The 21,912-nt window shown below is 35.3% G+C and overlaps 3 protein-coding genes across 14 annotated transcripts in view; 1 reads left to right on the plus strand and 2 right to left on the minus strand.

Moving 5' to 3' along the window:
• Positions 1-9,714, minus strand: part of LOC120897848 (homeobox protein extradenticle) — a 51,412-nt gene extending 41,698 nt beyond the window's left edge. Inside the window, exons 1-4 of one of the 9 annotated variants that reach the window (XM_040303001.1) lie at positions 9,350-9,712; positions 8,690-8,715; positions 8,117-8,214; positions 2,020-2,118 (exon numbers count right to left, since the gene is read on the minus strand). The gene's annotated coding sequence lies outside the window, so the exon portion shown is untranslated. Of the gene's footprint in view, positions 1-2,019; positions 2,119-8,116; positions 8,215-8,689; positions 8,716-9,349 lie in introns of all 9 variants that reach the window. The other 8 variants (XM_040302989.1, XM_040303031.1, XM_040303014.1 and 5 more) reach the window with 8 other exon arrangements.
• Positions 9,715-10,980: 1,266 nt separating this feature from the next.
• LOC120895384 (pre-mRNA-splicing factor 38B) lies at positions 10,981-15,126 on the minus strand. Of its 2 annotated transcripts, XM_040298694.1 has the most exons (7): positions 14,992-15,126; positions 14,737-14,821; positions 14,464-14,661; positions 14,214-14,338; positions 13,996-14,131; positions 13,770-13,876; positions 10,981-13,693 (listed from the first exon to the last, which is right to left on the minus strand). In XM_040298694.1, the coding sequence occupies exons 2-7, from the start codon at positions 14,750-14,752 to the stop codon at positions 13,103-13,105; spliced, it is 1,173 nt and encodes a 390-aa protein (XP_040154628.1). In that variant the 5' UTR covers positions 14,753-14,821; positions 14,992-15,126; the 3' UTR covers positions 10,981-13,102. The 2 variants fall into 2 exon arrangements, with proteins under 2 accessions (XP_040154628.1, XP_040154629.1); XM_040298695.1 differs by lacking the exon at positions 14,992-15,126 and having other exon boundaries at positions 14,737-14,939.
• Positions 15,127-18,265: 3,139 nt separating this feature from the next.
• LOC120895416 (raf homolog serine/threonine-protein kinase Raf) lies at positions 18,266-21,352 on the plus strand. 3 transcript variants are annotated; one of them, XM_040298764.1, is made up of 5 exons: positions 18,266-18,328; positions 18,706-19,026; positions 19,089-19,736; positions 19,862-20,011; positions 20,083-21,352. In XM_040298764.1, exons 2-5 carry the CDS (start codon positions 18,724-18,726, stop codon positions 21,037-21,039), a joined length of 2,058 nt encoding a protein of 685 aa, XP_040154698.1. In that variant the 5' UTR covers positions 18,266-18,328; positions 18,706-18,723; the 3' UTR covers positions 21,040-21,352. The 3 variants fall into 3 exon arrangements, with proteins under 3 accessions (XP_040154698.1, XP_040154697.1, XP_040154696.1); XM_040298763.1 differs by having other exon boundaries at positions 18,276-18,523; XM_040298762.1 differs by having other exon boundaries at positions 18,276-19,026.
• The last annotated feature ends 560 nt before the right edge of the window (positions 21,353-21,912 follow it).

Here is a 21,912-nt window from a genome sequence, read left to right on the forward strand (position 1 = left end):
ACTTTAAGTCGGGTGCGATCCAGTCGGAATCAATACCGAGCCGTTGGTGCAGCGGGTGCGCTAGGTCGGAATCAAATCTGATCCACGTGTGTAACGAGTTCGGGTTGACCCGAATTTTCAGTAGGTGAGGGAAACCATAAACGACTCCGACCCGTTGATGCAACGAGTTCGGGTCGGCTCAGGTCAGTCCGAACGCTGCAATCAGAGTTCGGGACTACTCGAATAATGAATAGGTGCGAGAAAGCATAAGCAACTCCGACCCGTTGGTGCAGCGAGTTCGGATCGGGTATTGAACCTACCTTGACTCGGCCCGACTCGAGCGACTTACGTTGGGACATTTTTTCGGTTCCAAATACAGTCGAACTTAAAAATTCATTGAGAAAGGAGTACATTTGTAATATTTATTCAAAATCATATCGAATAATTAATTTAGTAGCTAAAACCACCCATTACATGCCAAATTACATGAAAATTCGCTATATTTTGGCAGGAAATTACGTGATTCGACTTACGCGGAAATTCGAGATACGCGGTTTCTTCTCGGTCCCCATTAATAGCGTATCTCGGGGACAGCCTGTACACGCTGTCCATTGTACAGTATGTTCCCGAGATCCGCGGTTTATGCGTTCCAGAAGCATCCGCATAAACGTTTCTAATTAATTCGTTTTTCTGCCAAAATATAAACGTTTGATGGATATTTTTGATAACATTAAGTACTTTCATACACTAATTTATTTAATTTGAACATTGCAGAAAATTCTTCTGCACTAACCTGCCCGGTACTGGTGCAGTTACTATATTTATCTTTTTAATCAAATATGACTACTTTTGACCGAACGCTGTTCTTCGTACGATTTTGGTTGTCAAAAGTGTGGATTATCGAGGTACGGATTACCGAGCGTATAAGGTAGTTTCCGAAATACACGGTTCTTTTTATACGAGGATTCGGAGATGCGCGGCTTTCTAAATTTGTCAATTCTTTGAGCAAATTGTACGGATTTGCAACATCCATTATGAAATACCAAATAATTTCCGTATTGATCAAATGTTAGAAACAATTTTGAAAGAGGTTTGAAACTGTTATATTCAGCCAGAATAATATCAAATATGTAATATAAAGTGGCTAAAATCACCCCCATATTTTGGCAGGAAATCACGAGATTCGACTTCCGCAGAAATTCGAGATACGCGGTATTTTGCGGACGTTAACCGTGTATCTCGGGGACCGCCTGTATATGTAACGCTAATCAGCAAGAAATTTAAAAAATACAAAAATTTATATATATTACATATTTTACTTTTAACTGTAAAAATCTAAATGTTCGTACATGCGAATCGTCGTAACTCGAGGGGTCTTAACCCGGGGACGCCCATATACGAAAAACCAGAAATGTTGCTATTGAACAAATGTTGCCGCAACATGTTCATAGACCCAAACCTATGATAACATTTTTAATCTTTATTTTTGTTTGACCGATTCACGACTCCCACACAGTTAACGGACAAGACTCGACCAAAAACAAAGATAACAGCAGAGGTTGTTCTTGTTGATTAAAGATTTCATATCGTGAACCAAAGAGTCAACTAAAGATTCTTCTATGAATGCTATTGCGCGGGCGCGTTCTTTTACTTTGTGAAGGAATGACAATGAGGAAACGAACTAAAACACAAAATAATTGTAAACCCTTCTTTCCGTTGCCATGCGTCAACAACGTACTCTCAAGTCGGTTCAATTTACATGTCCTACCATTCATCCATATAATACGCGTAAACGCATCACGCTTTATAAAGAGAAAAAAAAACTAACGTGTAGCTACGACTGTGAACTGTACTACGAATCGGCAGCACCAGCAATAGGCAAAATAAAAAATTTCCCTAGATTTGAAGTTGCCGACATTGATACTATTTCGTTTTGACAATTGTTTTCTCTCACCATTCATTTTGACTCACATTATAAAGTTCATCGAAATACACACACCACACATGCAGCCCATTAATATATAAGCACCATTCACTTACCGGTTGTTTCGTTGGATGAATACCACTCGTTGAAACTACGAAATGCCAACTTATTTAGACCAGAGTATTTTTTCCCTGAAGATCCTGCATTCAAGAAAACTGTTGATACATTAAATACAAAATGGATAACAAAACATCAACAAACACAGAGCATACACATTGATACACTTTGAAGCGCTTTTAAAATAATTACACGCGCTATTGATGTTTATTTTATCACATATTTTCGCTAGAACACTCAAATGCTCTTGATGTTACAAATGCAGAAATGTGAGTTGAAAACATTCAGACGTGGTTATACTACACGTTTTTCAGACGGATGGCAACATATATATTGAGAGTATGTTAATAGAAACAAGTATCGACGGATATTTCCAAAGCAACGTATTATAATATTGATGAAGGCTCATCCATAGACTCGATAGCGCGTTAATTTTAGATACACAAACGTACATTATTTGTTGTTGTTTTTGTTTATAGCCTTTGAGTCTATTATCTTCATGCGTCTTTAATACATGATCATTTATCACTTTTGTTTATATTGGACACACAATTATTTGTATATAGTACTAACTTGTATAGCACAAAAGATTTATTATTTATTTATTTATTTATTTATTTATTTATTTATTTATTTATTTATTTATTTATTTATTTATTTATTTATTTATTTATTTATTTATTTATTTATTTATTTATTTATTTATTTATTTATTTATTTATTTATTTATTTATTTATTTATTTATTTATTTATTTATTTATTTATTTATTTATTTATTTATTTATTTATTTATTTATTTATTTATTTATTTATTTATTTATTTATTTATTTATTTATTTATTTATTTATTTATTTATTTATTTATTTATTTATTTATTTATTTATTTATTTATTTATTTATTTATTTATTTATTTATTTATTTATTTATTTATTTATTTATGTATTTATTTATTTATTTATTTATTTATTTATTTATTTATTTATTTATTTATTTATTTATTTATTTATTTATTTATTTATTTATTTATTTATTTATTTATTTATTTATTTATTTATTTATTTATTTATTTATTTATTTATTTATTTATTTATTTATTTATTTATTTATTTATTTATTTATTTATTTATTTATTTATTTATTTATTTATTTATTTATTTATTTATTTATTTATTTATTTATTTATTTATTTATTTATTTATTTATTTATTTATTTATTTATTTATTTATTTATTTATTTATTTATTTATTTATTTATTTATTTATTTATTTATTTATTTATTTATTTATTTATTTATTTATTTATTTATTTATTTATTTATTTATTTATTTATTTATTTATTTATTTATTTATTTATTTATTTATTTATTTATTTATTTATTTATTTATTTATTTATTTATTTATTTATTTATTTATTTATTTATTTATTTATTTATTTATTTATTTATTTATTTATTTATTTATTTATTTATTTATTTATTTATTTATTTATTTATTTATTTATTTATTTATTTATTTATTTATTTATTTATTTATTTATTTATTTATTTATTTATTTATTTATTTATTTATTTATTTATTTATTTATTTATTTATTTATTTATTTATTTATTTATTTATTTATTTATTTATTTATTTATTTATTTATTTATTTATTTATTTATTTATTTATTTATTTATTTATTTATTAATTTATTTATTTATTTATTTATTTATTTATTTATTTATTTATTTATTTATTTATTTATTTATTTATTTATTTATTTATTTATTTATTTATTTATTTATTTATTTATTTATTTATTTATTTATTTATTTATTTATTTATTTATTTATTTATTTATTTATTTATTTATTTATTTATTTATTTATTTATTTATTTATTTATTTATTTATTTATTTATTTATTTATTTATTTAAATCAAAGTGATAGAACTAACTCAAAAATGCTGACGCAGCTGATTAACGGATTGATTGAAATCTGCTGATAACCCTAACCTATCATCAACATAAATCATTTTGAGCAGTGGATCATTGGTACCAAAACCAGTCGATCGAAAAGGGCTTCTTAGTAGCTCTCTACTTCTAAAACCTCTAGAGGGAGTAGAAAAGCAAATAAAATTTAAAATGTCAAGTGCATCAAAATCTCCAATTTATAATTTATGCATAAAAGTTATTTGAGCAGTAGTTCTTATATGCTGTAAAGTCTCTAAGCCAAATAATAAACACCGAACATTATACGAAGGACGTGGAATTTGGTTTGATATCCAATCGGACGATACCAATAAATTATGGGAACTAACCAATAATCTTTGGGATACGATGAATAAATCGTGAGACGAGCTCAAAAAATTATGGAAACTGACCAATAAATCGTAGAAAACCCTGTATTGGTACTATGGTCATAATTGGTAAACTTAACCTATCTGACTTAGCGACATCCTAGACAGTTTTTGTTTTGTTTTATTGATGCATTGATATTTTTGAAGACTTCTCCACATGGTTGCAATAATACCCGCTTTAAAATTACTCTGATATTTAAATTGGTTAATCCGGACGGTAAAGCGCATGGCCTAGCTTATGTAATACGCAGATGACCACCCAAACTCAACCTTTAATAATTCATATCAAATGGTTTGTGGCGACACTGGACAAAAAGCAGCGTTACGTAGTGTTACGCGGTAACTTTTCTCGCATGGCTCAACATGCACCAATCGCTCAACTCATGACCATCGATCTTCATCCACGAAGACGAACCCGAACGAGGACGAAGGCAGACGAGACCTCGGAGAGAAATAAATTGTATGAATTCTCGTCAACCCCAACCATCGAACGAGTAAGGTCTAAGTATCACCATATCCGAAAGTCCGCCCATCGTTCTTCTCTCAAAGTTTAAGAACCATATTGGTCTATACCGGCATGCTACGTGGTCATTTTGCTATGAAATGAAAACTGTCCAACGTTCAGTGGAACGCATATATTTCATACATTTTATCACATTTATGCATAGTGTGCCGAGATTTTACAAGATATCGGGCTGATTTTTGCAGCGACATAGATGAAGAGTGTGAACAAGTTTTCCGATGAGTGGTCTAGTGACACTTTAAATCCAGTCTCGTGATACAGTCGTCAATTCGTACGACTTAAAAACATGCCCGTCATGGGTTCAAGCCCCAAATAGACCGTGTCACACGTAGGACTGACTATCCTGCTATGAGGGGTAAGAAGAATAAGAAGAAGACAACTGTTCAGGGTGCAGCAAAGTCAGATAATAGCTGGCATCGCGAAAGAATTGGTTTAAAATTAACAGTCGTTAAAAATTAACCAGAGTCGTTAAAAATTGCTAGAATTTGGCATCGCGAACGCATTGAGTTCATTTGTTAATTTTAACGACTGATCCTATGCCGCCGTTAAACAAACGACTGTCAATAGCGTATGCGATACAAATTAACAGTCGTTTAATTATACGGCTCGAATTTTTTCCCCATGTTTACCTATCGCATATAGCAGTCGAGCAGTCGTTAACTGTTTTGACGGTCGTTTATTTTAACAGGAATGAACAACAAATGAACACGGTTAAACCAAAATTAACTTTAAACGACTGTTAAAAAGAGTTCATTTATTCGCGATGCCGGCTAATGAGGGCCTTTCTGACCAACGATCGATGATGATCGATAGTTAGCGATGAACTTAATGAACAAAAATGAACTTTAGTTATATGTATAACACGACCCAGGAAACAAAAATTTCATAAAATGAATAAAAAACGAACCAAAATGATCCATAATGACTATAAAATTAACAGAAATAAATTTAAACAATCCCCCAGTGGACATATTTTGGCTAAAAATGAACCAAAAACCTGTTCATCGATGAATCATTGCACAGAATGAACTATCGGTGGTCATCGATCGGTCATTGGAAACCGCCCCAATAGGTGAAAATATGAGGTGTCCGACTTTAGGTGACCGCCACTGTATATGTGATTGATACAAGGTTTTTTACTTGATTTGACAAGCTATGTTGAATGCAACTGCAGTAATGAAGGGTCAGACGATTCATTTCACGACTTGACTTTAAGTCGGGTGCGATCCAGTCGGAATCAATACCGAGCCGTTGGTGCAGCGGGTGCGCTAGGTCGGAATCAAATCTGATCCACGTGTGTAACGAGTTCGGGTTGACCCGAATTTTCAGTAGGTGAGGGAAACCATAAACGACTCCGACCCGTTGATGCAACGAGTTCGGGTCGGCTCAGGTCAGTCCGAACGCTGCAATCAGAGTTCGGGACTACTCGAATAATGAATAGGTGCGAGAAAGCATAAGCAACTCCGACCCGTTGGTGCAGCGAGTTCGGATCGGGTATTGAACCTACCTTGACTCGGCCCGACTCGAGCGACTTACGTTGGGACATTTTTTCGGTTCCAAATACAGTCGAACTTAAAAATTCATTGAGAAAGGAGTACATTTGTAATATTTATTCAAAATCATATCGAATAATTAATTTAGTAGCTAAAACCACCCATTACATGCCAAATTACATGAAAATTCGCTATATTTTGGCAGGAAATTACGTGATTCGACTTACGCGGAAATTCGAGATACGCGGTTTCTTCTCGGTCCCCATTAATAGCGTATCTCGGGGACAGCCTGTACACGCTGTCCATTGTACAGTATGTTCCCGAGATCCGCGGTTTATGCGTTCCAGAAGCATCCGCATAAACGTTTCTAATTAATTCGTTTTTCTGCCAAAATATAAACGTTTGATGGATATTTTTGATAACATTAAGTACTTTCATACACTAATTTATTTAATTTGAACATTGCAGAAAATTCTTCTGCACTAACCTGCCCGGTACTGGTGCAGTTACTATATTTATCTTTTTAATCAAATATGACTACTTTTGACCGAACGCTGTTCTTCGTACGATTTTGGTTGTCAAAAGTGTGGATTATCGAGGTACGGATTACCGAGCGTATAAGGTAGTTTCCGAAATACACGGTTCTTTTTATACGAGGATTCGGAGATGCGCGGCTTTCTAAATTTGTCAATTCTTTGAGCAAATTGTACGGATTTGCAACATCCATTATGAAATACCAAATAATTTCCGTATTGATCAAATGTTAGAAACAATTTTGAAAGAGGTTTGAAACTGTTATATTCAGCCAGAATAATATCAAATATGTAATATAAAGTGGCTAAAATCACCCCCATATTTTGGCAGGAAATCACGAGATTCGACTTCCGCAGAAATTCGAGATACGCGGTATTTTGCGGACGTTAACCGTGTATCTCGGGGACCGCCTGTATATGTAACGCTAATCAGCAAGAAATTTAAAAAATACAAAAATTTATATATATTACATATTTTACTTTTAACTGTAAAAATCTAAATGTTCGTACATGCGAATCGTCGTAACTCGAGGGGGTCTTAACCCGGGGGACGCCCATATACGAAAAACCAGAAATGTTGCTATTGAACAAATGTTGCCGCAACATGTTCATAGACCCAAACCTATGATAACATTTTTAATCTTTATTTTTGTTTGACCGATTCACGACTCCCACACAGTTAACGGACAAGACTCGACCAAAAACAAAGATAACAGCAGAGGTTGTTCTTGTTGATTAAAGATTTCATATCGTGAACCAAAGAGTCAACTAAAGATTCTTCTATGAATGCTATTGCGCGGGCGCGTTCTTTTACTTTGTGAAGGAATGACAATGAGGAAACGAACTAAAACACAAAATAATTGTAAACCCTTCTTTCCGTTGCCATGCGTCAACAACGTACTCTCAAGTCGGTTCAATTTACATGTCCTACCATTCATCCATATAATACGCGTAAACGCATCACGCTTTATAAAGAGAAAAAAAAACTAACGTGTAGCTACGACTGTGAACTGTACTACGAATCGGCAGCACCAGCAATAGGCAAAATAAAAAATTTCCCTAGATTTGAAGTTGCCGACATTGATACTATTTCGTTTTGACAATTGTTTTCTCTCACCATTCATTTTGACTCACATTATAAAGTTCATCGAAATACACACACCACACATGCAGCCCATTAATATATAAGCACCATTCACTTACCGGTTGTTTCGTTGGATGAATACCACTCGTTGAAACTACGAAATGCCAACTTATTTAGACCAGAGTATTTTTTCCTGAAGATCCTGCATTCAAGAAAACTGTTGATACATTAAATACAAAATGGATAACAAAACATCAACAAACACAGAGCATACACATTGATACACTTTGAAGCGCTTTTAAAATAATTACACGCGCTATTGATGTTTATTTTATCACATATTTTCGCTAGAACACTCAAATGCTCTTGATGTTACAAATGCAGAAATGTGAGTTGAAAACATTCAGACGTGGTTATACTACACGTTTTTCAGACGGATGGCAACATATATATTGAGAGTATGTTAATAGAAACAAGTATCGACGGATATTTCCAAAGCAACGTATTATAATATTGATGAAGGCTCATCCATAGACTCGATAGCGCGTTAATTTTAGATACACAAACGTACATTATTTGTTGTTGTTTTTGTTTATAGCCTTTGAGTCTATTATCTTCATGCGTCTTTAATACATGATCATTTATCACTTTTGTTTATATTGGACACACAATTATTTGTATATAGTACTAACTTGTATAGCACAAAAGATTCCACACGCTTTAGGTCGATTATAAAGAAATAAAAGTTAAACCTTGTAATAGACAAATCTGTAAGGAAACCAAATTTCGTGCACGACGGTGAACATGGCGTAAGAATTAAGGGTCAATAAGGCGCTGTAATATTCTATCACGTTGGTCGATTTTGAATATTATTGATACAATGGCATTCTTAGGCCAATCAACATAACCTCATAGGATGTAAAACTGAAAATTTATGTGATACAAGACTCAATTTTTACACTCGCACTCACTCGTTTTATTCCAACACTATCTTTTCCACAAACAAATCCACCAAACAGCATACATACTAAGCTACAACTCGGATTCTTTAGCTTACTTGATATATATTTTCTTACAACACGTTTACAAATTACATTGCGCCTCGAATTACATATCCGTAAACTTCCCTGATTTTTTAAACTTAATCAAACATCAGCCGCTATTATTTACGAATATCGGCAAAGTAGTTCAAATGCATTTAAAACCTTATTTTCAAATTTTTTGCTTTGCGTTTTTCATAAGCTCATCCTCTAGATTTGTTTCAAGTGCCAATTCGTTGGCTCCTTTATTCCGTGTTAAACGCACACTCCGGCTTTCTATGTTAAAGATGGCGTCGCTTTATTTTACTTTACCTTATACAACCAACACCTGTTCCTTACGCGATAGTTCGATTACAGTTTACAGTTTACAGACATAAACGTTGTTTAAGGACATATCAGAGTAATGTTTTTAATACACTGGAATTCACAAACAAATTTTACACATAAATAGACACCTAATTCTTTTCAGCTATCGAACATCATAACTGCACACACCGAAGCTTTCTAACGAAATGCTTCACGCATACTACTCATTCTGCAAACGTATACCCTCATCATCTATAGATGACATTTGCTGTTGTGTATGTGAGAACAGAACTCGTGTAGTTGTGATACTTGACCCGTTTGTATTCTTCACACTTATACTATGAACTCAACAACGTATCTTTCTAGCGTTCCATACAAACATTTCCATGGACACTCTAAGTTATGAAAAATTCATGCCTGTAAAAAAAATATCATTAACTTGATGTAATGCAGATATTCCGATTAAGAATATGATCTAGCATAATATGCACTGCTTATATTGTTGGAATGGGATAGACAAAAAATAATGAAGAAGGAGATATATATATATATATATATATATATATATATATATATATATATATATATATATATATATATTTGTAAGTGTTTAGAGTAATATTAATAGCAAATCTTAAGATACCAATCATACATCAGTGTGTGTAACTACATTATGGAAAGAGGTGCGGCTGCAAAATGCAGGGATGATTGGAATTACAGGCGGTCCCCGAGATACACGGTTAATGGGGACCCAATTGACATTTTCGAGCACGAATAATCGGGAATTCGAGCAAATTCCCTTAAACTGGAGCCTTAAACTTCCCTTAAACTGCACCGGTTTAAGGGAATTCAGAAAAAGTCCTTTAAAATCAACTGTGATGCGGCTTTTTCGTTACTTTCTTCTACATTCGCTCGGAAATGATGTTTCCTATCGTTTTAGTTGGCCATGTTCCCATTTTATACTTAAATAATGGCTGGTATTATTGATTCCGTTCGTAGCGGCGGCGTACGTCCCGACACTCATTTTCCTAACGTACTAGATGGTTGCTACAGTTATTCACTGCGGCGTTGTAGGACCGGGCTCAAGAAATGTGTTGCCATCCCTAGAATTTCATTTGAGCGCCGTACGTTCCCGCTACGAACGGATTCAATAATACCAGCCAATATCTTTTTTTATATAAAATAACGTCACACAAAATTAGCTTTGTTTTTCATCAAAAAACCATAGCTTTGAATGAAAAATGACCTCGACGGCATCGTCCATCGATAGAGGAACGTCTAATTTGGTGGTCTAACGAACGCACCAAATTTTGGCGCTTTCAACACACTTGATCACATACTAATCCAAAATTTCAAGCGTATCGAGTACTAATCGAGCAGATATGGGAAAACAATTTCGTGCAAATGTCACTTGGGATACGACCAACAAGGCCGTTCTTACGAGATGTTAAGAAATTTTGGAATTTGAAGAATAGAAGAAAACTAATCTGGGAGGATAATGAATTATTAAACTTGATTTCAATATTCAATTTAGGAAAAAAATCACATATAAGTAAAACTTTCTGACGCAATTCGTTTCTTTCAAAATTAAAGAAATTAAAATCCATAATTTGTGGGTTTGTTCACGACACATTCGCTTTGATAATTTTAATTTTTTTCTCAGTTCGTCTTCTTTTTATTCCAAACCACAATTTATAATAGCAGAAGCAATTTCTTCAGAAACAGAGCATTTTCTGAAATTCAATTAGTTGTTGCATAGCTTATTGCTTACATCAGTGGGCTCCAACCTGTGGTTAGAGGCTTTAACAGACGTAGTCCTCGAAAGAATTTATTTTTGAAAAACAAAAGCTCATTAAACATATTGTGCATCTTTTTCCCACATATTTTAAACATATTTTTGGTCAAAAACTTTGAGCTTAGTCTAAAAAATTTATTTCCTAAATAGATATGGGCCGCGGCAAATGTATTTTCAAAACCAAGTTGTCCGCGATCCTAAAAATATTTGAGAGCAATGGCATACACGGTCGATTTTTAAGAGCAGTCGAAATCAACATATTCCAATTACAACACTGAAGAAAGAAAGCACGCATAAAGAGTTTAAAAGTATGGACTGTACATGGAACAAATGATAGCGGATCGGGTTCATTTGCAATTATCTTGGCCGATTTAAAAAAATAAAAACTAAAATTTTATCTACTAGATAGAATGAAATAGGGAACTGATTTGCATTCAGTAACGAGTCCAAGAAGTTTGAGAAAAGAGGTTAAAAAAACTTTGTTATCTCTTTCTTTTTCTTCTATTTGGAGTATGGTCTTAGGCGGACTTGCCAGTCTATGGCTTTCGAGACTTACTCAGTACTACACGTACCCGAATAATATTCTGTCCTTGCTGCGGGAAAACGGTCCGTTCTAGACTTGAACCCATGACGGGCATGTTGTTGAGTCGTATGAGTTGACGACCATATTACGTGACCGCTCCTCTTATTTATCTCTTATCGAGTAGAAATGCAACACTGATCAATAATGCGAATGTGTAATTTTTTATCACTTCAAACCCAAGTAGATTATTATTTGAAGGACATCAATGTTGAGCTTAAGAAGTGGCCAAAATAATTGTAACGCCGTTATATGTACAGTAGGTGACCGCTAACTGGATGTGTTTTAACTGGAGTGCTTTTTAACTGGAGGTTCGCTAACTGGAGTGATTCTCAGTTAACGAACACTTAAACGTCAAAACATGAAACATCCGGAATCTCATGAAGAGAAATTTATTGCAAATGTGCATTTTTCAAGCAAATTTAGGGTCTTTTGCCTACGTTTGCTATTAATTTATGTTATTACACGAATTACTATACTTTATATCAACATAAATGAAAAAAAAAAGTTTGGTATGTTTATTCCAGTCAACGCCAATCAAAACAATCAATCCATAGAAACGTCACTCCAGTTAGCGAACATTGTTCGTTGACTGGAGCTTGTTTATCTCTCAGTTAGCGGTCACCTACTGTATCATAAGTTGTTGGAACATCCTTACATTGCCATTTCCATTACCGAATTAAAAACAAAAAACATCTGTATGACGTCAACAAAAACGGGCCATTCTATTGCTTTGAGGTAGTCGAAAATGTCGGCTTAACATAGTTTGTTCTACTTAGTATTATATTATACTTGTTCTTATTAGTATTATACTTTTACAAATTCAACTGTGCCATTGGTGAATTGTTTAACAATATATATGAAATAAGGATTCAAACAAAGCAGAATGCATGTTATCGATGAGGTACTAATGTTAAGAGGATGAGAACCATAAGTTTCATGAGGTAATTCAAAAGCTGTTGTAACTTTGGAGTAAACATATCTAAAGAAACCAACCTCTTTATCCGGAATTGTTAGAAATGATACAATATGTTAAAGAAATCGATACAATAAGTGTCGTTTCATCGGAGATATTTGTGAGGGGCTGTTCAACTAGGAAAAGTAATCCCGTTTTATTGTTTCGTTGATTACAACGTTGCCACAATAGTTAATGTAGCGAAACAAATCAAACTCCCTATATATTTCCGAATCAGGATTATCAAAAATTATAATTTTCTCCAAATAGTTCGAATCAGGACAATCAAATCAAATCAAATCATTTCCAACAGTACTGTCTCGTCGACGTACTTTACACATTTGAAAACGAGCACGTCATTGATGTATTGTGTCCTAGAAAAGTACAAGGGAAAAATATATATATACAGCTCAACTTATGGAAAAAGCTTCAACGGTGTCTTCGATCACGGTGATGATGATCGCGTTCACGATAATCTTTACGATCAGGACTGCGATCCCGCGATCGGTCGCGTTCACGATCACGATCACGTTCCCTGTGTCTTTCTTTAACTCTTTCTTTTTCTCTGTACCTATCACGATCTCTATCACGATCCGATTCTTTCCCACGATAATCTTTGCGAGTACGAATGTGTCGATCATCACCATACTGGTCGTAACGAGTCGTCCGTGCATCTCGATCACAGTGTGCAGACACATTTCGTTTATCAACTTTTTCTTTAAATGATTCCTCAGCCCGTTCAAAACGAAATGATTCTCGCTCGTCTGTAGATGTGCTAGGCCCGCAACCCCTGGAAACGCCTGACGTTCCTGACAATCCTCCACGATTTTGTTTCGCACCGACGGATACGCCACCGCGGTCCGGTTGTGCAACTGCGAATGAAACACCATTTTCTTTTGCGTAATTGTCAAGTTTTCCATCAATTTGCTTTTGAATTGGAACAGGTATACGTGGGAATAATGTTGAAAACCAGTCAAGTTTTGTCAACCATTGCCGTATCATTTGTCCTATGGTCATAATCTACAATAAAACAATAAAAAACATAATGAGATAGAACATTACTTGTTGCATATTAAGCCTATATGATTTGATCTACCTGTCCTCCGCCAGCTTTGACATCAATCTCCTCTTCATCTAACAGGTACGGCTCATACCATTCAAACAGATCAGATGGTGGTTGAGTGTATCGCAAGTACATAAAACCTATGGTATAAATTTGATTTTGTTTTAGCCCAGTAAAATTGTAATACCTTATTGTTCATAAACTATCTACCAAAGTGCCATTAGTCATCAATCAGATTAAAATTAAAACAATTACTCACCTAATGCTCGTATGTAGGGGGAATCGCCGTGAGACAGTAGTCCATTAACTTGTTTTCGTGTTAATCGTAAAGTGTAAAGTTTGTAGAGCAGACAAAAAGCAGTTGAAACGATCCCTCCAGCTCCGACGCCTCTAACCTGAAAAATACGAAAAAGAATGTTTGTTGGTCTACGTTAGACCGTGAAAAAAGAAACAAATTTAGCCCGTGGTATAACTTACTCCTCCACACATTCCTGTCTGACCCGCGGTTTTGCGAGAGCCTCTTTCCCATGGTTCCAAGTGTTTCACTTGATAGTATATTTCGTCTACAACTTCATGGTAAGTCTTCAGCTTAAACAAGGACACTGTTGGTATATGAAAAGTTTGAAATGTAATATATTTCCGTCGAAACGAACAAGCAGTACTGCTTTGAACTCATTCAAAAAAAAAATAATAAAAAAAAAACATTTGGAAAACGTATTGTTATTACCTTTAAAATAACTCGAACCCTGTATGTTCGCAAGAATTAAAGGGTTCAAGTTCATCGATGTTTCATTCCCCCAGAGTGGTAGCGCATTATTTTGCTTCGTTGATTTTTTGGGAACACTTGCTTGATTCGATGCATGCGGACTTTGCTGAAGGTGCTGAGTTTGCTGCAAACAATAATACTCTTGCTGTCCATGTCCATCTGTAGGAATACCAAATAATTTCGTTCAACATACAGAACGCTCTTTACATACATTATTCTGTTGATTCAACTCACTGTTATCAAATTCCATATTGGTAACAAAACACTTGGCAACAAATAGTTTACATGGGATAGTTTGGATAAATTTTAGTAGCAGTAGCTGAAATTACAGGTAAAGGGTTAACATTAATTCACCTCACTAGCTCAGGATGAACAAAATGACAAAATTGTCGGAAACATCATATGTGACGTATGTGAATGTTTTCTTAGATCGTTAGAAATTATAACAAGTATATGACAACCCTATATGATATGTGACTTCCTTGATACCTTGATCAATTAACTTCAAAACTTTAACACATAATATTGGTCAATGATGATAGCTAGATGTGAATGCGGGTCAAACCAAACAATTTAATACAATTTCTAATTTATTTCTGCAATTTGATAACTAATTGACGTGTGATACAACAAGGTTTATACATATAGACACATAACAGCTCAGGGGAAGCCGGAAGCAAGCAACCCAAGCGAATTTTTAAATGGATAAGGCCCGTGTCTGTGCTCCATCGGATGCGATTTTATCGGAAGGCTTGTCAAAATTTTATATGGGATTTGACAGATAACGTCGGACGTGCGATTTCGTCGTACGACGGAATCAAAAAAAAATTATTTCGTCGGACGCCGCATCCAATTTTGTCTGTCAAACTAAATGTGTGGTGTTTTGTAGGAACAATGTCAACTTAATTTTTCATAATCGTTATATTATTAAATCATTCAATTAATCGCAATATTATACGAAAAAGCGTTTGACAGCACGTGCGATAAAATCGCATGCGATGGAGCACAGACATGGGCCTTAGGCCGAAAATACACGGCCGCGGAATTCCGCTTGCTGAATAATGTACGGATATGACAGTTCGGGAAAATTGCCGTTGACACTTTGTATATGGGTTTGACAGCAGGCGGAATTCCGCGGCCGCGAAATTCCGGCCCGTGTATTTTCGGCCTTAGGGCGGTGGCAATGCTTTTTCGCATGCGATTTTATCGGACGGCAGCTGTGGACGGCCTGTCAAATTTTTGTATGGGATTTGACAGATAACGTCGGACGACGAAATCGCACGTCCGACGTTATCTGTCAAATCCCATATAAATCTCGTCCGATAAAATCGCATCCGATGAGCGTTGCTACCGCCCTTAGTGAGCTCGCCCGTTGGGCACAGCGACGGAAGAAATCACCCAGTCAGACAAATCGGGCTTAATTTACCCCTATCTTACCGCTAATTTGCCGATGATTTAAGAGTAATTTAATGGTAAATTAGCAGTCGTTAATTTACCCTTTCGAGCAGTTTTGACAGATCCTATTCCTTCCTCTATTTTATTTTTATTTTTTTCGGCCAAATTGTTAATAAATAATACGAAATACATTATATTACAGTTTAATGGTTATATTCAATCATTTTCCTTAACTTACACAAACGATAACACTGTATTTTTTTTAGAAAACTCGACTTGAACAGCCGGTTTACCCGGAGATGGTGATGCACAAATAGCACTAATAAACACAATTTATCGGGTGTTTTTTTGCATTTAACAGTTTTGAACACACCGCCGACGTCTTCTTCTAAGGCTGGAAATAGACGAACCGAGATCGTCGCTGTACCGCGAAATTCGCGCCTTGTTTATAACAGTAGTAGAACAGTTGGCAACAGTTGAGCTGTCAAATCATCCGCGCCTCCTGTTTCGCAGAGATAGTCGGCGCTCTAGCAGCAATCGAACACGACATCCGACACGAACAAACCCATATACAGGTGTCCCCAGAGATAAGATTGTATTTGGGACTGAAAAAAATGTCCCAAAGCAAGACGTTAGTCCAAGGACCGTAAAGATATCAGGTCAAGTTATAAGACCGTTTTGACAGCTAGGTGGAAGAAGAATCGACGAAGAAAACTGACAGTTAGTTTTCCGCGTTTGGCGAACGCTTCAAGTTCTGGAAGGAAAATTTCCATTTTAAATCACGAGCAGCGTTCTGATCCAAATTGATCTCCACCAAATATTGACCATGCAAAACGTAAACAATCCATCAATACATACAAGCGGAAAACCATCTGTCAAAATCGGAGCCCAGGGGGGGATCGCCAAAAGCGCTATAACTACACCAAGGTGGATTTAAAAATATCAGGTGGTGGACTCTAGTGCATTTTGACAATTCGTCACTTGACGTAAGGTCCCCAGGATTCAAACTTTGTTTACATTTATTAAATTTGTTCATATAATTTATCAACCCCATTTTTTCGATAAAATATTCTTTAAAATATATTTTGGACTTTGAGAGTTCTTATTAAACATTAGAACATAGATTAAAGTGTGTTATTTTGTTTTATTCCGTGAATTTATTCTATAATTCATTGTGTTTTCGACATTTTTGATGATAAAAATTAAGAAATCATTATTTTTTTTCAATTTTTACCTTAATTCCTCATTATCTACGAGCCGCATGGACAATTTACTTGAGATTAGAACTCATGCTAGCATGATTTTAAATTTCTTGCATAAACAAATCATCAAATCTTTTGTTAATATATTACGTTTTTTCGATAAAATCAATAGACACACTAAAATGCACATATTAACAAAGAAATCTGTTATATTTGCTAAGCTTTGTGTGCGGAAACCAATGGTCAACGGTTCTAAAATGACGTAAAGTCCCTCAACTATGGCGACCCCTCCAAAGGCCCTAATCCACCACCTGAGGCCGCAAATACACGACGCGCGTTTCCGCGGGCGCGTTCAAACGCGTTTAACAGTTCCGCAGAGATATCCAGCATGAGCATCTCTGCGTTTCCGCGGTAGCGCGTCGTGTATTTGCGGCCTGATATTTTTAATCCACCTTGGAGGAGGTGTCTTCTTAGCGTTTGGCATGTTGCCATTTTGAGATTCAGTTTGACAACAGCCGTAGATATTTGTTTACAGGCAGCAGCTGCATTATAACGTGTAAAATGCCGATTTATGGAGTGTGGATGCAAAATACAAATTTTTAATGCTAAACAAATGTTTATTAAACGAAAAAAATTCAATTATCAAATCCAAATACCAACAACATTCGTCGCATTTGACAACTGCCGTCGATCCTGGTTTTGTGTTTTTTTCTAAAGCCTCGATGCCCAATTGTTCTGTATGACGACACCTCCTTTCTACCCATTTTGAACTACACCTCATCATACATTCCACCTTGAGTTTACGCCAAAGTTTACGCTTCGTGTGACGTCCGTATAAACTTTTTGAGTTTACGCTTCGTGTGACGTCCGTATCAAGGATAATGTATTTAGAAGGTTGATTTTTATCGTTTTTGCTGGGCGACATTGTGGGGGACATCTGTCACTCTCTGCATACAAATATCATTATCCCGCACCAGACCTCCCCGATTTTTATACCAGAGCCCCCGGAAGAGAAATGTCAAGTCGAGAAATGTCATTTTGCTCTGAACAACTTCACCTTGTCATTTATAACACCTTGGTCCGTATAAACTTTTTGAGTTTACGCTTCGTGTGACGTCCGTATAATATTTGACCTCGTTCCAACACAAACCTTGGGCTTGCGTATGAAAATAAAATGACAGCTTAACTTGCAAATGTATTAATTTGTTACCTGTGTGAAGCAACAAACTGTAGAGAAAAAAGCTTGAAGATGGAATAAAACTATTAAGGAATATTTTACTAATTCGGAACAGGAGGACAGGAGAAAATAAGAGGAATTTGAGCTCATTGATTAATAATAATCTTGAAAATAATATTCACTACGAAGACAACAGTCGGAGTGAAATGATTGTTAAGGAGTGGATCTGAACAGCAGAAAAAAACTTGTAACAAACTAATATTGAAAAAAAAAAAAATGGAAATGTTTAAAGAGCTAAACTGTAGTGGGTTTATCTAAGTTTACTAATCTAAGTCTACGAAATCGTTGACGAAAAATCATCAAGGATCTTTCTTCAAATAAGTGAAGTGAAGGGAACTAAAAATTTCTCAAACGCCTTTTTGTTACTAGTGATCGAAACCTATCTTGATGTCCTCGGCCGATGCAGAAGATACGGACGAAGAGCTCGATGCGTTCTTACAGTTGGAGGAAGATTTGCGAAACATAAAATCTGTGATTCATGTTACCCGAGAAAACATCGACGCTCTAAATGAAAAATTTGCTGACTTTCAGCAGCCACCGGCGCTGTACCTGGAAGAGTATCAGGAACTCACCTCAAAACTTCATGATCTTGAGATCAAGGAACAGGATCTTATGGAAAAGAAGATACAAATGCAGAATGAACAGTTAAGCGAACCCAGCGAACCTCCTGATCCAGCAGAGCGGGTAGAGGTAAGTTTATCGTATTGTGAAAAATGCCGTGGATAATTTTATCTTCTTCACATTGTTTCCAGACTGAGAGCATGTGCGGTACACTAAGTAGACAGTCGAAAATGTTATTACGAGCCTTCTTACCAAATCAGCAACGTACATCCGTGCAAGTAATTCCAGGAATGCGGTTAAAGGACGCCTTAGCGAAAGCATTAAAACGCCGTAACCTTACTTGTGAGTTCTGTGAGGTAACTGCCGGCAACAGTAACTATCCGATTCCGTGGGAAACTGATGTAAGCGCTCTAAACTGCGATGAAGTGTTCGTTCGTATCCTGGACATTGGATTCCCAACGTATATATCGCATCAGTTTATCCGGAAAACATTTTTTTCCCTTGCATTCTGTGAGTGCTGCCGCCGTTTGCTGTTTACTGGATTTTACTGTAATCAGTGTAACTATAGATTCCACCAGCGATGTGTCGATAAAGTACCACCTATATGCAGCAAGCGACACATGGATAGCACATTTTATCATGTGCTTCTGGCCAACCCAGAAAGCACGGCTGGCATCATTAATCCAGGGGCCGGTGGATACAGTACAAGCTTGCGTCATCCACGTTCTCTCAACCAGCATGATCGTTCCAATTCGGCTCCAAATGTTTGCATTAATAATGTGATAAAGCCATTCTTCGGAGGAGAAAATAGACATGTGATCAGCAATCGACCATTACAGGTAGTTCTTATCTGTTTTATGTATAACTTGTCATTTATGGTTCAAATCATCCAAAATTATTGATGAGATCACATTGATTAAGCATTAATTTTACTGGGATATTATATATTTGCAATTGATTACAGGCACAACCAAATCAAGAGCATTCGCATTCCACACAAGCATCACCTACAAACACATTAAACCATAGCAAAAGACCGCGGGCTCGATCAGCTGATGAAAGCAATAAGAATCTGCTATCTCCAAGGGATTCCAAGCAATCCGATGAAAACTGGGTAAGAATGCTACATTAGAGTTATAGATTGGACAAATTTGGCATTAACCTTCCTCCCCGTGATTTTTGTAGAATATCCAGGCAGAGGAAATTTTAATAGGACAACGAATTGGTTCTGGATCGTTTGGTACAGTTTATAAAGCTCATTGGCATGGACCAGTGGCCGTAAAAACATTGAACGTAAAAACCCCAAGTCCGGCACAGCTACAAGCATTCAAGAATGAAGTAGCAATGTTAAAGAAAACACGTCATTGCAACATTCTACTATTTATGGGTTGTGTTAGTAAACCATCTCTAGCGATTGTGACGCAATGGTGTGAAGGTAGCAGTTTGTATAAACATATTCACGTTAACGAGACCAAGTTCAAGCTAAACACGCTGATTGATATCGCTCGGCAAGCAGCTCAAGGAATGGATTATTTACATGCAAAAAATATTATTCATCGTGATCTTAAGTCTAATAACATTTTCTTGCATGATGATTTTTCGGTGAAAATTGGTGACTTCGGCTTAGCAACAGCAAAGGTACGGTGGTCCGGATCTCAACAATCGAATCAACCAACTGGAAGTATTCTTTGGATGGCACCGGAAGTTATTCGTATGAAGGAGCAAAATCCTTATTCATTTCAAAGTGACGTTTACGCGTTCGGTATTGTACTATACGAAATGCTGACCGAGCAATTGCCATACAATCACATCAATAACAAAGACCAGATTTTGTTCATGGTTGGCTGTGGAAAGTTACGGCCAGATTCGACAAAAGTACGAACTGACTGTCCACAAGCTTTAAAGCGTTGTGTTGAGGATTGCATTAAGTTCAATCGTGATGAACGACCGCTCTTTCGATTATTGCTAAACATGTTAGAAAATATGCTGCGAACCATGCCTAAGTTCCACCGTAGCGCAAGTGAACCTAATTTTACTCAGACCCAACTACAAAATGACGATTTTCTATATATGTGTTCAAGTCCTAAGACACCGGTAAACTTCCACAACTTTCAATTCTACAACGGCGCAGGAAATTATTAACCTATTGAACTGATATAATAGTCGTTACTAGAAACATGCTTTATTGTTTTATAAATTAAACAGATTCATCTTGTTAGTTTCTCGCGTAGAAGTGTAGAATGCAGTAAATCTTGCAAATAGATCATCGCATAGTAAAAGGATGATAGTAAAAACAAATTAAACAAGTACGACAAAATGACAGGAATTTTGTCATGAAAAATCCAAGCGTTTGATAAAACTACTTACTATCTGTTTATCTTTACTTAATTTGTGTAGCACGCATGAATGATAGCTTATTTGAATAAAATCTCATTATACAATTTTTTAAACGAGATAAAACTAGTTGGTTTACTGATTGAATGCACATGACTGGAACTTTATTCAATCCATAATTCAGGTATTCCCCGATTTATGCTATTAATACGGACCCGAGGCAATAGCGTATCTCAAATATTAGCGAAAGTCAAATTTCGAGATTTTCAGTCAAATTATAGCTAGTTAACGTATCATTTTGCTTGAAATGCTAGAGCGTTTCTGCATATTCCGAGACAGCAGGGGAGAGATAGTTGTGAGAAAATTGGCGAATGATTTCTCACGCCAGTGGGTGTAGAAGCTCCGAAAAGCGCCGAGATGAAACTTCTGGAAACATGATGAAAAAAAATCGATTTTTGCCGCTAAAATGAAGCCAAAAAAGTATGTTTTTTTTTGCTTTTTTTATGAATATTTCTCTACTTATTACACTACAAAAAGACTAACTATAATTGATCGTTCACTATAAACTGTAAATGAAAATATTTTCTCAGCTCCATCGTTCTTTGCATGAGAGCATTTCTACATACACCGAGAATGCAGCTGAGAAAATAACTGACAGCATACTTTGACAGCGACTGACAG

This window comes from Anopheles arabiensis, chromosome 2 (assembly GCF_016920715.1).
Source record: "Anopheles arabiensis isolate DONGOLA chromosome 2, AaraD3, whole genome shotgun sequence".
Classification (NCBI taxonomy): domain Eukaryota; kingdom Metazoa; phylum Arthropoda; class Insecta; order Diptera; family Culicidae; genus Anopheles; species Anopheles arabiensis.

Coding starts and splice junctions, on each gene's coding strand:
- LOC120895384 (XM_040298694.1), bottom strand. Junction 14,339..14,463: donor GGGTTCGAGTTATTTTAAAG/GTAATAACAATA, acceptor ATATACCAACAG/TGTCCTTGTTTAAGCTGAAG. Junction 14,132..14,213: donor AGACAGGAATGTGTGGAGGA/GTAAGTTATACC, acceptor CGTATTTTTCAG/GTTAGAGGCGTCGGAGCTGG.
- LOC120895416 (XM_040298764.1), top strand. CDS start 18,724: ATGTCCTCGGCCGATGCAGAAGATACGGACGAAGAGCTCGATGCGTTC. Junction 19,027..19,088: donor ATCCAGCAGAGCGGGTAGAG/GTAAGTTTATCG, acceptor CATTGTTTCCAG/ACTGAGAGCATGTGCGGTAC. Junction 19,737..19,861: donor TCAGCAATCGACCATTACAG/GTAGTTCTTATC, acceptor AATTGATTACAG/GCACAACCAAATCAAGAGCA.